Source organism: Peromyscus maniculatus, chromosome X, assembly GCF_049852395.1.
Source record: "Peromyscus maniculatus bairdii isolate BWxNUB_F1_BW_parent chromosome X, HU_Pman_BW_mat_3.1, whole genome shotgun sequence".
NCBI classification, from domain to species: domain Eukaryota; kingdom Metazoa; phylum Chordata; class Mammalia; order Rodentia; family Cricetidae; genus Peromyscus; species Peromyscus maniculatus.
The window spans coordinates 35,826,544-35,841,846 of record NC_134875.1 but is presented as its reverse complement, the minus strand read 5'-3'; the positions used below and the strand labels follow the sequence as shown (position 1 = coordinate 35,841,846).

The 15,303-nt window shown below is 39.3% G+C and overlaps 1 protein-coding gene across 1 annotated transcript; it reads left to right on the top strand.

Moving 5' to 3' along the window:
• The first annotated feature begins 409 nt into the window (after positions 1–409).
• LOC102906724 (rhox homeobox family member 2B-like) lies at positions 410–12,437 on the top strand. The gene is made up of 3 exons (XM_006981581.3): positions 410–783; positions 10,963–11,008; positions 12,216–12,437. Exons 1-3 carry the CDS (start codon positions 410–412, stop codon positions 12,435–12,437), a joined length of 642 nt encoding a protein of 213 aa, XP_006981643.1.
• The last annotated feature ends 2,866 nt before the right edge of the window (positions 12,438–15,303 follow it).

Here is a 15,303-nt window from a genome sequence, read left to right as displayed (position 1 = left end):
CTCCTCATCTCAGGATCAACTACTGGTCTGTTTCTCGAATGAGTCAGAAAACTAGCATTCTGCTTCAAGCAGCTTTTTTTTTTGTTTTGTTTTGTTTTGTTTTGTTTTGCGGGTTTTTTTTTTTTTTTTTTTTTTTGCCACACTACTTATGGCAAGTGTTGTTATTACATGGGGTGGATCCATACATAAGTTTGTGCCTACACTCCACCTCTTGTGTGCCTAAACTAGAATCTCACCCAGGGTTGTAAGTTGAAAGCCAATAGCAGCGGTGGAGAGAGGCACGTGAGCATTCATAGAGTGACGTGTGCAATCTCGGGTAGCCTGGGGAATCCAAAAGCTCCTCAGCTGGCTTCAAGGCGCACAGTCTCTGCGTAAGCCACAAGGGTGCGCCCTCTGACGAGCTCAGGTCATGGCACGCAAGTACTTTTTCTTCGACTACGACTATTATGGCGTGAGCTTCTATGAGGAAGAAGTAACGACTGAATCTGAAAAAAGGGTGATCTGTGCAGCAAACAGTGGCAGCTTTGACAATCGAGTCATAGGCACCCTGAATAAGCCATACTTTGAGGGCCACCAGAGCTCTGTAGATAACCACCGCTATCAAGGCTATGACATGAATGACAACCAAGACACTGAGCAAAAAGAGCTGGAGGTGGCCAGGACTGTGGTAGGTGAACAGCCATCATTCAGGGTTCGTGAGAGACCATACAGATTCACGCCTGGACAGCTGTGGGAACTGCGGGCAGTCTTCGAAGAAACTCACTACCCAGATGCCCTCAGAAGGTGTGTATGAGGTCTGTCCTTCAGGACTTTGGGCTCCTTTCCCTCTCCTCTGACCTTTCCTCACTCTTGTTAAAAGTTTTTAATGTCTTTGAGATTCAGCATATAGACTCACCCACGCTAAGTATAGATTTACCCCTGAGGTAGAAGCTCCTCGAGGAGCTTCAGGGTAAAGAGCCTCCTCCATGGGCGCCACAGGAGTGCGCCCTCTAGCTAGCTCAGGCCATGATCTCACTCTGAGGAAGAAATAGCCATTGAACCTGAGCAAAGGGGTGATCTATACAGCAGCAGGCAGTGATGGCTTTTGCAAAGGAGTCTTGGGTTCCTTGAATGAGTGGCATTGTCAGGGCCACCAGAGCCCTGTAAGCGACCACGACATCTTTCTTTTTTTTTTTTTTAAGATTTATTTATTTATTATGTATTCAGCATGTATGACCAGAAGAGGGCACCAGACCTTATTACAGATGGTTGTGAGCCACCATGTGGTTGCTGGGAATTGAACTCAGGACCTCTGGAAAAGCAGTCAGTGCTCTTAACCTCTGAGCCATCTCTCCAGCCCTCTGAACAGGTTTTTTATTTTTTATCTTTTATTTTTTGGTTTTTCGAGACAAGGTTTCTCTGCGTAGCTTTGCGCCTTTCCTGGAGCTCACTTGGTAGCCCAGGCTGGCCTCGAACTCACAGAGATCCACCTGGCTCTGCTTCCCGAGTGCTGGTATTAAAGGCGTGCACCACCACCACCCTGACATCTTTTTTAGTTTTGTTAAACCGGGGTCTGAGTTGTACAGGCTCGCCTTGAACCAACCATGACGTATCTTCATGGTCAAATGTCTTTACGAAGGTCTTCTTCTTCTTCGGCCAGGCAGTGGTGGCACAGGCCTTTAATCTCAGCACTCGGGAGGCAGAGCCAGGCAGATCTCTGTGAGTTCGAGGCCAGCCTGGTCTACAGAGTGAGATCCAGGGCAGGCACCAAAACTACACAGAAACCTTGTCTTGAAAGAAAAAAAAAAGTCATCTTCTCCCCTCTAAGTCTGGGTATGTTTTGAAGTGAGTTATCGATGTTCAAATATGCTGTCTGACTGCATAATGTTTTCTTCTCAGGATCATTTCTTTCAATACACAGAAACGTTAAAATTTATTAAACATTCATATTTATCTATTTTATGTGTATTGCCTTGTGGGGCCTGCTTTTTGTACATAAAATTTTTCAGAGATCAAATGTTGAGAGAATGAAGACTTCCGTGCCCCTACAAACATATACCATTCTGGCAGTCAGTTTGTGTAGTTAGCTGTACCTAGTGGCACAGCTCTGTAATCTCAGCCACATGAAAGGTAGATCCAAGAAGATGGAAACTTCCAGGTTTATCGGGGCTCAGGAGGATGCTCAAGGCTAGCATGAGCAGCTTACTGTGATTCAGTCTCAAAATAAGACTGAAAAAATACAAATATAAATATAAAAACACATACAACTCAGTGGGAGACCCCTTGCCTAGCATATCTGGGACTGCAGTAAAATTCCTAATGCCATAAAAACTGTGTAATTTGTATGTGGCACATTTAGGCATTTGTTTCTTTAAGAGTACATTAATAATGCTAGACCACACAGCAATAAAAGCAGTCTTTAACTTTCAGACAAGGTAAAAACCACTTCTTTTTTTCTCTCTCTCATATATTACATCACTACCATAGTTTCCCCTCCCTCCACTCCTCTCCTACCCCCCCACACACCCCTTCTCCCCAAAATGCACCACTCCTCCATTTCCCTTCAAACCACTTCTAAATAAATCTCCTTCTAAGGATTGCTGAAAAGTCTACTTGTAGAGGTGTGATGAAGATAGTATTTTTTAAAAATTTTATAAAAATTACTTTTCTGTAGCCGTAAGTTTTCTCCAGTCCCACCTGGCCCAGTAGTCCCACAGCCACTTATAAAATAATCACTCAGAGGTTTAATATTATTTACAGACTGTATAGCCTGTGGCAGGCCTCTTGCTAGCTAGCTCTTATATCTTAAATTAACCCATTTCTAATAATCTATGTTTTGTCACGTGTTCTGTGGCTTTACCATTCTGTTGGCATGTTGCTCTTGAGGTGGCAGGCTGGTGTCTCCCCAGACTCTGCCTTTTTCCTGTCTCTCTCCTTGGAATTCCCACCTGCCTCTAAGCTGCCTTGCTATAGGCCAAAGCAGCTAATATATTAACTGATGGGAGCAGCATATATTCACAGCATACAGAAAAACATCCTTCAGCACTTCCTCTTTTATACCTAATCAAAAAGGAAAGTTTTATCTTTAATATAGTAAAATCATATATAACAAACAGTTATGAAGCAAGAATTACATTTACAGTATCTAGTCTATTTGTATTTGGCAAAACTAAAGAAAATACTCTATCATCTATCTTATTTCTGTGAGTCAAAATTTTCATATCTAATTTATCTTTTATCATAACCAAGGAAAATTATAATTGTGACTATCTAGTCTTCAACTACATCAAAGACCCCAGAAGGATATAACATTACCTAAGTAAACAGGACGTGCTTTGTAAGCAGCTTCCTAAATTCTGGAAATGACAGAGACAGCTGGCTGCCTGGACAGTCACCCAAAGTTCCTCTGCAATGTTGGGGCATCCATTCTTTAGCCTACAGGCCTCGAGTCTGTCAGTTGCTTCTCCCTGTGTCCTGCAGAATATCTGACAGTCTCCTCTGAGAAGGAGGAAACTGAAGTACCATCTTGCCTTGTTTTGGCAAAATTTAGTGATCATTTTTCCATGAGTCCTGCATGTTCAGTTGATATAAAATTTTGTCAAGCAGTACAGGCAGGCAACAACAGTTTCTTGCACAAATAGCTAACTTTTGCCATATGGAATGCAAACTCCATATGGAATTTCTTCAATGCCCATCATCTTTTTTGAAGTAAATTGGTGCTGTCAGGAGAAGATGTATCTCATTGTCCAGAAAGTCTAAGTTTTTAAAACATTTTAAATGCCATATTCTGGAGGTCTTTGAAGTCTTTGAAGATTACCTATCTGAAATGTATCTCTACATATCTAGAAAACATAATTAATATGACTATAAGTTTGACTATTATAAATGACTATTAATTTGTATTTTTTAATTACATATTACATTTTAAATGAGCTGCATAAGCATAATACCCTAAACAAGAGTAAAAATACACATGCAGTATAACAAAATTAACTTTAAATTTTTATCAATAAACTAAAATCCATAGCAATGTAAAACATTTCAAATAAGTTGTTGCTCTTTAAAAGTAGGTTCAATAATGTATCCTTTCATCCTATCATATCTATATCCCCTTTTCTTCTTTAGAAAGAGGTTGCATTTATAATCAACCTCCTTTAAATAAAATAAACATTTATAAACAATATTTTGGGAATTTGGGCATACTTCTCATACTACTTCCTGCTGATTGAGGACACTGGTAATCTTATGGGGATACTGAGAAAATTAAGAATTATAGTTAAATCTTGGCTGTAGTAGTCTGTGAGGCTGTATTGACCTTTCAGGGGGTCTCGGATGATCAAAGCATATTAGCCTGGAAGCAATCCACAGGTTGTCATCTTCTGTGGAAACAAAAGCAGAACCTCTTTTCCAAAGCAATGTATCTTTAGACACAAATTTTGAAGTCAAGATATCTTTAAAATATACATATTGGTTTAAATCAGCAGCCTTACAATCAAATGTCTTTCTGCAGTTAAAAAAATCCCAAAGATAGTATAATCCAGACTCTCTGTGTAATTTCCATCTTTATGTGGATTAATTTTTATACTACTTTTCTGTCTCTTTAAAGACTTTATTTTTTTAATTATCTATTTCTTTATATAACTGTCTATCCTCCTTTTCCTCTCTCTTCTAAGCCTACGTACATTTTTACACACACTGTAAACTGTTTAGAGGTTTATTCCATCTGAATCTGTCTTTTGTGTATTTATAAACCTTCTCTGAACAGAAGACATGTTCAATTGATAAACTGTGTGGCTAGGACAAAAAGTAGCAGCCTTGGCTGTTGACTCTGCCCATTTCAGCTTCCCAACATGGAGGAGGTACCCAGGAGAGTCACATTTACCTTGTTAACTCTGGGGTCCATGCTGCTATCGGGTAGCATGCAGCTGGCCCATAAACCCTTCTTGTCTGTATGACTAAAGGTTAAATCCACCATGCAGCATGCTGTGCAGCTTGGATATGCCACTGTGTAGCAAAGTGGGAATCCGCCAAGCTGTGCTCAAGCTCACGTACTGCGGCATCTCTGTACCTTGGCACCCCTATATCTTGGCCCACATGAGACATGAAGTAGGAAGCTGTTTTGGACTCTGATTTAGAATCTCTTATTAAGTTCTCTCAGGTTTTAGGTGGAAACTTGAGCCAACACTTTGGGTAGCCAAATGTAGCCATAAGTTTTCTTCAGTCCTGCCTGGTCCCATGGTCTAGTAGCTACTTATAAAATAATCACTCAGAGGCTTAATATCATTTACAAGTTGTATGGCCTTGCCATTGGCCAAAGCAGCTTATTTATTTATGAAAACAACATATATTCACAGTGTACACAGAAAGACAGCACTTTTCATACAATATATTTTAATCCTAGTCTTCCTCTCTCCCAACTCTTCCAATATCCTCCCTATCCATTCAACTTCATGAATTTTCACTTTCTCAAAAAAAGAAGACAAAACAAAACAGGAAAAACAACAAAACCGAAACCCACATCAAAGCAAACAAACTTAAAAAAAGAAAACAAGACAAAAAATAACAAAACAAAGCAACACACACACACACACACACACACACACACACACACACACACACACACACACACACACGAAACAAAACAAAGTATCTTTTGTGTTGGCCAACTACTCCTGGACATGGGACCTGCCCTGGAGTGTTGTGCTGATGATGGTGTCCTTTGCCATACAGAAGCTTTTCAGTTTCATGAGGTCCTATTTATTAACTTTTAGTTTTATGGCCTGTGCTATCCATGTCCTGTTCAGAAAGTCTTTTCCTGTGCCAGTGTGTTCAGGGCTGTTCCCCACATTCTCTTCTATCAGGTTCAGTGTAACTGGTTTTATGTTGAGGTCTTTTTTCCACCTGGACTTGAGTTTTGTGCAGGATGATAGATATGGAACTATTTGCATTCTTCTACATGCAGACATCCAATTTGACCGTATTCATTTGTTGAAGATGCTGTCATTTTTCATGTGTATTTTTGGGTTCTTTATCAAAAATCAGTTGTGCATGTGTGTGTGGATTTATGTCTGGGTCTTCAATTCCATTCCATTGGTAAACCTGTCTGTTTTTATATCAATACCATGCTGGGTTTTTTTTAGTTGCTGTAGTTCTTTAACACTACTTGTGATCTGAGATGGCAATACCTCCAGCCATTCTTTTATTATTGAGGATTATTATGCTATCCTGGGTTTTCTTTATTTTTATATGGATTTAAGATTTTTTAAATTTCTATGAAGAACTATGTTGGAATTTTGATGGGGATTGCATTGAATCTGTGGATTTGGTTTTGTTAGGATGGCCTTTTTCATAATATTAATTCTATAAGTCTATGAGTATAAAAGTTCTTTTCGTCTTCTGGTGTTTTTGATTTCTTTCTTCAGTGTCTTAACATTTTTATTATATGTCTTTCACTTGTTTGGTAAGAGTTTCCTAAAAATATTTTATATTTTTGAGGCTTTGTAGAAGGTACTATATCCATGATTTCTTTTATAGTATGTGTGTCCTTTGTATATTGCAACGGTACTGATTTTTATGTGTTGATTTTGTATCCTGCTACTTTGCTGAAAGTGCTTATCAGCTATAGCAGTTTCCTGGTGGAGTTTTTCGAGTCTTTTATGTATAGTAGCATATCACTTGCAAATAAAGAATACTTTGTCTTCTTCCTTTTCAAGTTGTATCCCCTTGATCTCCTTCAGTTGTCTTATTGCTCTAGCTAAGACTTCAAGTACTATGTTGAATAGATATGGGGAGCATGGGCAGCCTTGCCTTGTTCCTGATTTGAGTGGAAATGCTTTGAGTTTCTCTCCATTTATTTTGATGTCAGCTATAAGCTTGCTGTATATTGCATTTATCATGTTGAGGTATGTCTCTTGTGTCCTTGGTCTCTCCAGGACTTTTATCATGAAGAGATGTTGGGTTTTATCAAAGGCTTTTTCTGTATCTAATAAAATCATCATGTTTTTTTCTTTTAGTCTGTTTAATGTGGTGGATTATGTTTATTTATTCATGTATATTGAACCATCCCTGCATCTCTGGGATGAAGTCAACTTGAACACAGTAGATAATCTTTTTGATGTGTTCTTGGATTCAGTTTGTAAACATTTTATTGAGAATTTTTACATGTGTGTTCATAAGGGATTTTGGCCTGTGATTTTCTATTTTTGCTAGTTCTTTGTGTGGTTTTGATATTAAGATAAAGTGGCTTCAGTTTCTATTTGTAGGATAATTTGAGGAGGGTTAGTGTTAGTTCTCCTTTGAAGGCCTGGTAGAATTCTGGACTGAATCCATCTGGCCCTGAGATTCTTTTTGGTAGGTAGATTTTAAATTACTATTTGTATTTCACCAGAAATTTAAACTGTTATTTCATCTTGATTTAAATTTGATAGGTTGTATATATAATAAATTTACTCTCTTTAAGGTTTTTCCACTTTGATGGAATACAGATTTTAAAGTGTTTTTATGATTCTCTGAATTTCCTTAGAGTCTGTTGTAGTTCCTCCCTTTTCATCTCTAATTTTATTAATTTAGAACTTCTTCCTCTGTCATTTGGTTAATTTAGCCAAAGATTTGTTGATTTTATTGATTTTTAACAATGAACCAAATCTTTGTTACATTGACTCTTTGTAAGTTTTTTTTTCTATTGCATTGATTTCTTCCTGTCTAGTCTTTTGGGGTATTACTTCTTATTTTTCTAGACCTTTCAACTGTGTAATGAAGTTATTAATATGGGATTTCTCCATTTTTTTTTTTTTTTGGTTTTTTGAGACAGGGTTTCTCTGTATAGCTTTGCGCCTTTCCTGGAACTCACTTGGTAGCCCAGGCTGGCCTCGAACTCACAGAGATCCGCCTGCCTCTGCCTCCCGAGTGCTGGGATTAAAGGCGTGCGCCACCACCGCCCGGCAGGATTTCTCCATTTTTATGTAGGTATCTAGTACTATTAACTTGCCTCATTGTCTCCTACAGGTATGGGTAGTTTGTGTTTTCATTTTAATTCGATTCTAAGTTTTTAAATTCCATCTTGATTTCTGTCTTGACCAAATTTTCATTCAGTGGTGAGTTGTTCAGTTTTCATGATTCCATATAATTTATGCCACTTCTGTTGTTGATATCCAGCTTTAATCCTTGGTGGTCAGATAGGATGCAGAATGTTATTTCAAATTTCTTTTATATATTAAGACTTGCTTTGTGAGCTGGTAAGACACAATGTCTCAATATTTTCTCTATTTATTTTTGAAAAAGTTTGGGTAGATTGTTATAGAGTTCTCTGTTAGGTCCACATGATTTGTGACACTTTTTCCCTTTTTAATTTTTAAAATTTTTATTTTTGAGATCATAATTTAATTGCAACATTTCTCCTTTTCATTTCCTCCCTCCAAAATCTTCCATATACCCCTTCCCATTCTCCTTCAAATACATGGCCTCTTTAAAAAAATCAAATTGTTAGTGTGTGTGTGTGTGTGTGTGTGTGTGTGTGTGTGTGTGTGTGTAAACATATATATTCCTAAATAGAACCTGTACAGTCACTATAAGGCTACCTGTATGTATGTTTTTGGGGCTTTGGCCTTAGATAGCCAATTAGAGTGCTCTTCCCTGGGGAAGGCCACCTCTCCCATTTCTAGCCTTCTTCAGTTGCCTATAGTTCTTTGTGTACAGTTGAGGCCTCGTGGGCTTTTTTCCCTCCAGTTTGGGATGTTCATTGGTGTCATCCTTGTTCAGCTTGCCTTAAGTGTTGGAATGTTTTGCAGATGTATCATTGGAACTGGGCTCCACAACTATACATATTGATTGGTTGTGCTTTTCTGTTAGTGGTCTCTGTCTGTTGAAAAGAGAAGCTTCCTTAATGAAGGGAGAAGACTAAACTTATCTGTGAGGATAAGGACAAATGTTTTAGACTATTGTTAGGGATTATTCTGGTTTATTAAATTAGTGGAATGTTGTTAGTTAGAAGTTTCTGTTTATTTTTTATCTAGATGACCTGTCTATTGGTAAGAGTGGATATTGAAATCACTCACTATCACTATGTTAATATGTGATTGTAGCTATTTTTATGAACTTGGAAGCCCTTGTGTTTGGTGCATAAATGTCCAGAATCGTAATTTTTTCTTTTGGCAGATTTTTTCTTTAATGACTATATAATGTTTTTTTCTATCTCTTCTGATTAGTTTTGTTTTGAAACCTGTTTTGTCAGATATTAAAATAGCTACACCTGCTTGTGTCTTGGGTCCATTTGCTTGGAATACCATTTCCCATCCTTTTACCCTAAGGTAATATCTGTCCTTGGTGGTGAGCTGTGTTTCTTGAATGCAGCAGAAAGATGGATCAGCAGAAAGAAAGATTTTCTTATCAAATCTGTTAGTCTGTGGTTTTTTTTGAGGGGGGAAGAGTATAGATCATTAGTATAGATAGTTATTAATGATTGGTGTTTATTGATTCCTGTTATTTTGTTGTGGTGTAGGATTTCTCCTCTTTTGATTAATGATTCCAGGATTATTTATCCTTTGTGTCTTCTTGAGCATACTTAACATTCTCTTCAGCCTGAAGTTTCCTTCTAGTGCCTTCTATAGAGCTGGATTGGTGGGCAGAAATTGCTTAAATCTATTTTTATTTTGAAATGTTTTTTTCTTTTTCTGTCAACTGTGATTAATAATTTTTCTAGGTCTAGTGGCCTGATCTGACATCTATGATCTCTTAGAGCTTCTAGAACATCTATACAATCCCTTCTGACTTTCAGACTCTATAGAAAAGTCAGGTGTTATTCTAATTGTCCTGCCTTTACATGTGACTTGGTCATTTTCCCTTGCAGCATTTTGTTCTATATATTTAGTGTTTTGATTATTATGTGGCCAGGGTATTTTCTTTTCTTGTCCAGGCTATTTGGTGTTCTGTATGTTTCTTGTACCTTGATAAGCTTCTCTTTCTTTAGAGTGGGTAAGTTTTCTTTTATGGTTTTGTTGAAAATATTTTTGGCGCCTTTGAACTAGGCTTTTATTTCCTTCTCTATACCTATTATTCGTAATTGTGGTGTTTTAATATTGTCCCAGATTTCCTGGGTTATTTATGCATGGATTTTTCTTTTTAATATTTAACACTTTCTTTTACTAAGATATTCATTTCATCTACTTTGTCTTCAAGATCTGAAATTCTGTCTTTTGTGTCTTTTAATCTGTTGCTGAGGCTTAGATATGAGCTTTTTGTATGGCATCCTGAGTTTTTCATTTTCCTTTTTATTTCATTTTGGGTTTTCTTTGGTGATTCTATTTCTTTGTTAAATTCTACTCGCGTGTCTTGAATTGCTTTCACTATTTCACTCAAGGGTTTGGTGTTTTCATGGTCTTTACGGTATTTATTTATGTCTTCTTTAAAGTCTTTGAACATATTAAGAATCAGTGTTTTTGAAGTCCTTGACTTGTGTGTCAGCTAAATTGCTTTTCTTATAGTCTAACATAATAGAGTTGCTGACTTCTTGAGGAAGCACATTGCATTGATTCATGTTTGTGTTTTGGTGCTGGGACCTAGGCATCTAAAGTTATGATGTTTAAGGTGTTTCTTGGTATAGACATCTGGTGTCATCTTTGTTAGGTGGGTCCTTTGGTCCTAGCTGCTGTAAGGCTAGCAGTGGGGTAGCTGTGCCTCATCCAAGTATGGTGGCTGGGGGTCCTTGGCAGAGTTGTTGTGCAGGTCAGTGAGGAGTCACAAAGGAATGAAGCTGGGCTAGAAAGAAAGGATGAGAGGGGAAGTGGGAGAGAACTAGAGGGAGGCTGAGTCCCTAAGGGATTAGGGTGGGCTGTGAGGAGGGCCTCCTGGAGGCAGGGTACAACAGAAGTAAGAATAACTATGGAGAGTGAGGTATTAAATTTTAAGGTACACACGGCATATACTAATTATAGTTGATTCCTTGCCTAGTATGAAATATTCAATGTTTGTCTTTTTTTCTCTCCACAGAAAAGAGCTGGCAGACCTCATGAATGTGGATGAACAGAAAGTGAAGGTCAGTCAGTTTATGTATTAGTTTACCACAGTGCTGATCTCAGACCTGCCTCAAAACATGGATGACCTTGTCCTAGGCATGTGCAATTGCTGTATTTTTTCCTTGTGTGTTTTATGTTGGTAAATAAGATTTGGACTACATGGCCTTGGAAAATGGAAAAGGGAAAAGGGAAACATCAGCTAGTGTTTCTACCCCATGACTGGCAGTCACATGTGCTCCTAAAGTAAAAGCAAAACAAAATAAACAGCATCTTCACCCCCCCTCTCTTATATATATATACATATATATATACATATGTATATATGTGTGTGTGTGTGTGTGTGTAGTATGTGTGTAGCATGTATATTTTCACATATATGAATGTTTATACATATATATCAGCCATAATTAACATTTTGTTCCTTGTGACACACAGGGGTATTTCACAGAGGTCTTCTGTTGGGCATCATTTGGAAACTCAGGGTGACTTGGAAATGATCATGTGGTTGCAGAGAGTATCTGGGTCGCAAGAGATCATGTGTACACTTGGTAAAAGAATGAATGAATGAAAAACTATGAGAGAAATGGAATAATTGTGCCATAAAATACTCTTTCATAAACTAAAACCTTTCCATATTACATGAGAAAAATGTGGAAAGAGAGCTTAAAGTCCAAGGGGGTGAATTTCTTCATTTCTTTGAGAAGGTTTTGTAAAAAGTGATCCAGACAGTAGCAGTTCTAAATGTAATTTTCTTGCATTATTATATCTTGTGTCCAGGACAAACATTGCCCCAAATTCCCACTAGGGTGGAAGAGTTGGTTCTTGGCTACAAAGGAAGTTCATGATCACCTTGGGATGCATGAGACTGTCGAAGGGAAATTTTTTTTAAAAAAAATGACTGTAAGCCTATGCACAGAGAGAGAGCTTGACACATGGCTCTAATTGGGTAAAGTTGTATAGACTAAAGGGTGTGGTATTGTGTGCTATGTGATACTTTTCTTTGCTTTTCTGCTGGTGGCATACAAAACAGGAATTAAGAAACTGTAGACAAGTTCTTGACCATGCACAACTTGGAGCTGCAGCCATGCAAAGCATGTGAGCACTTAAAAACTGCCTTGTGGGTTCAAAAGAGATTCATGGGGGCAAATGATACTCCATGATGTGTTTTCCCATCACAGCAGCAACTGCTAAATATGTTAATCTAATCCTCTCTCCCTCTGATTTCAGGATTGGTTTAACAACAAGAGAGCTAAACTTAGGAAGAATCAGAGGACAATGACAAACACACGTCCCCCTCCTACCAAGGAAGACCTCGCCATGAAGACTTTGGTGGAGTCCAAGAATATCATCATTCTCCAGGAACAAGTTGGGGATGGGCTCATCTGGTCTCACCAGGACTCTGACATCCATGCCGGCCTGAACATCCCTATCTTCCCCCCCTTACATTAGCAATAAAGTAAAGAATTATCCATTTACTCCTTGTGTGTGCCCTCCACAGAAAAGGCTGCTTTATTACAATTTCTACAGAAGGCAGCACAGAGCAGGTGAGGGGCTGGAGCACATAGTGGTCACACCCTTCCTGGCAGGGAGGGAAGGCTCTGCCTGAGCAGCTTTCATGGGCAGTACTGTCCTGGCTTCACAGTCTGCTGCAGCCTCCCAGGGGCCTGTCAGGAACTCTCCTGGGACTTGTGTGATCAGTGTCTTAGCTACTGATTCCCCACATGCTGTCTGTGAAGAGGGCCTTGGGGCAAGGGGATGTGAGTGGAATCAGGAGGCCATGAACATGAGCATCGGGCACTGGCAGAAGCAGTTGATGTGTGTACCTAAGAAGCAACCATTCATTTAAAAACAACAGATCTGTCCAGAGCAAAACAAGGAACCGGAAACTCGGGAATGGAGAGGACTAGCTGATGGTTACTACCTTTGTTCACCCCCATCAGGGCAGGCTCCACATTTCTATTTTGCTATCCTTGCTCCCACTTCAGCAAATTCTCATTTCATCATTTTTCACAGAGAGAACTGTTTAGAAGTGACTTCATCGTGTCAAAAACATTTAAGGTTGATTTAAGAACTCCCTAGTGTTGATATGCCATGGCTGGCTGATATACATGGGAGGCCTGCCCTTTTCTGAAGAGAAAGGAGAGGGGAGGTTGAGGGGAGGGACTGGGAGGAGAGGAGGGAAGGAGGAGAAAATGTGATCAGGCTGAGAAAAATTAATTTTAAAAAAGAAAAATAAACTCCCTAGCACAGCCAGGGAGATTGCTCAGTGGGCAAAGGGACACAATGACATTCCTGAAGACCCAATTTCAATCCCTGGGCCCCACAGGATGGAAGGAGAGAACAGATTGTCTCAGATGTTCCTCTGACATCCACATGTTCAGGTGCTGTGCCATGCTCACACACATACTCTTGGAAGTAAAATTCTAATAAGGAACTGAAGTTGAGAAATACACTGATAATTGACTACATCATATGTGTTAGGCCAGTTTTTTTCAATCTTCCCAATGCTGTGACCCTTTAATACAGTTCCTCATGCTGTGGTGACCCCCCAGCCATGAAATTATTTCTTTGCTACTTTATAACTGTAATTTTTGTACTATTACAAATCATCATGTGCCGGGCGGTGGTGGCACGCACCTTTAATCCCAGCACTCGGGAGGCAGAGGCAGGTGAACTCTGTGAGTTCGAGGCCAGCCTGGTCTCCAAAGCGAGTTCCAGGAAAGGCGAAAAGCTACACAGGGAAACCCTGTCTCGGAAAAAAAAAAAATCATCGTGTAAATATCTGTGTTTTCTGATGGTCTTAGTAGACCCCTGTGTAAAGGTTGTTCAACCCCCCAAAGGAGTTGCAAGCCACAAGTTGAGAAGCCCTGTTGTAGGGTAGGCCCTCTCTAGTATCTGCATCCTCATCCACACTCCTGTGGTCCAACAAGACAGTACTGAGATGAACCAGAAAAGGCAGGTATAGGCAGATTTTTCTGTCTGTCCTGCCAACTCCCAAATCACGACATGGATACTTATTAATTATGAAAGCTCAGCCTGTAGCTTTCGCTTCTTTATAACTTGTTCTTTTATAATTTAAACTAACCCATTTCTTTTTAATCTATGTTCTTTTATGTCACTCAGTTACCTTTATATTGCAATGCCCATGTTGCTTCCCTTGAATCTGGCTGGTGACTATCTGAGTCTTCGCTGTTCTTCTTCCCAGCATTCTCTCTGCCTCAAAAGTCCTACCTAGCTACTGGTCATTTAGCTTTTCATTAAACCAATTAGAGTGACACATATTTGCAGTGTAAAGGAATATTCCACAACAGGCAGGTGCAGTTGTAAAGAAATCCTTAAGTTTCCGCATGCACAGTAGTAGAGAACAGGAGCATGTATAAGGCTATGGACTTTGAGGGGAGGGGCTAATTTTTGCTGGGACAGGAAACTACATCAAGGTAAAGGTATCATTAGTGGTCCCTTGAGCAGATGTCCTGGGCTTCATGTTGCAGCTTACACATACACAACTTTTTAAATGATAATGGGGACTGAGGAGATTGCTCAGTGGTTAAGGGCACTTAGTGCTCTTGCAGAGGACACAGGTTTTATTCCCACCACTCACATGGTAATTGACAACCATCCATAACTCCAGTTAAACTCCAGTCCCAAAGGGTTTGACAACCCCTTCTGATCTCCACAGACCCCAGGCATGTACATGGTACACATGCCTGTATGCAGTGAAAACACTCTTACACATTATGACAAATCTATTTTTTTAAAGACGCTAATGTTTATTTTATTGATTTTGAAACTAATGTAAAAAGATGGCCAACTGTGAATGAGCCTGGATTGTTCCATGTTGATAAAGGGAATCAAAGGTTCAGGGAAATTGGAATGCTGGCATCGATTTGTCCTCTAACACAGACTTCTGCATACTGGGAAGGCCCTGAAGATTGTTTGTGAGGAATACTACAGAAAACGGACTTGTGAACCAGTATGACTGAAAAGATCTGTCATTGCTGTTCTCTATATGCCACACTTCACAGTGGAGGTCAGAGGTCACAACTGGATAAATCAAATACAACAAGTCTACTTGTATCTCGGAGTAACAAGGGCCACGTGGCAGCACTGAATCCCCAAAGACAGGACGTGGTCAACAGAGACAAAGTAATGGTTACAGTAGAGAGATGTGTGTAGACCTATCGTGCTGGCACATGCATCCAGTGTTTCCAGAAGTGAAACACATAGAAAGCTCACAAATTACCCTGTCTGTACAAGCAGCGATGCTCTAGAGCATTAAGGGTCTGCCCAGTAAATGGGCAAAGGCCAGCCTTGT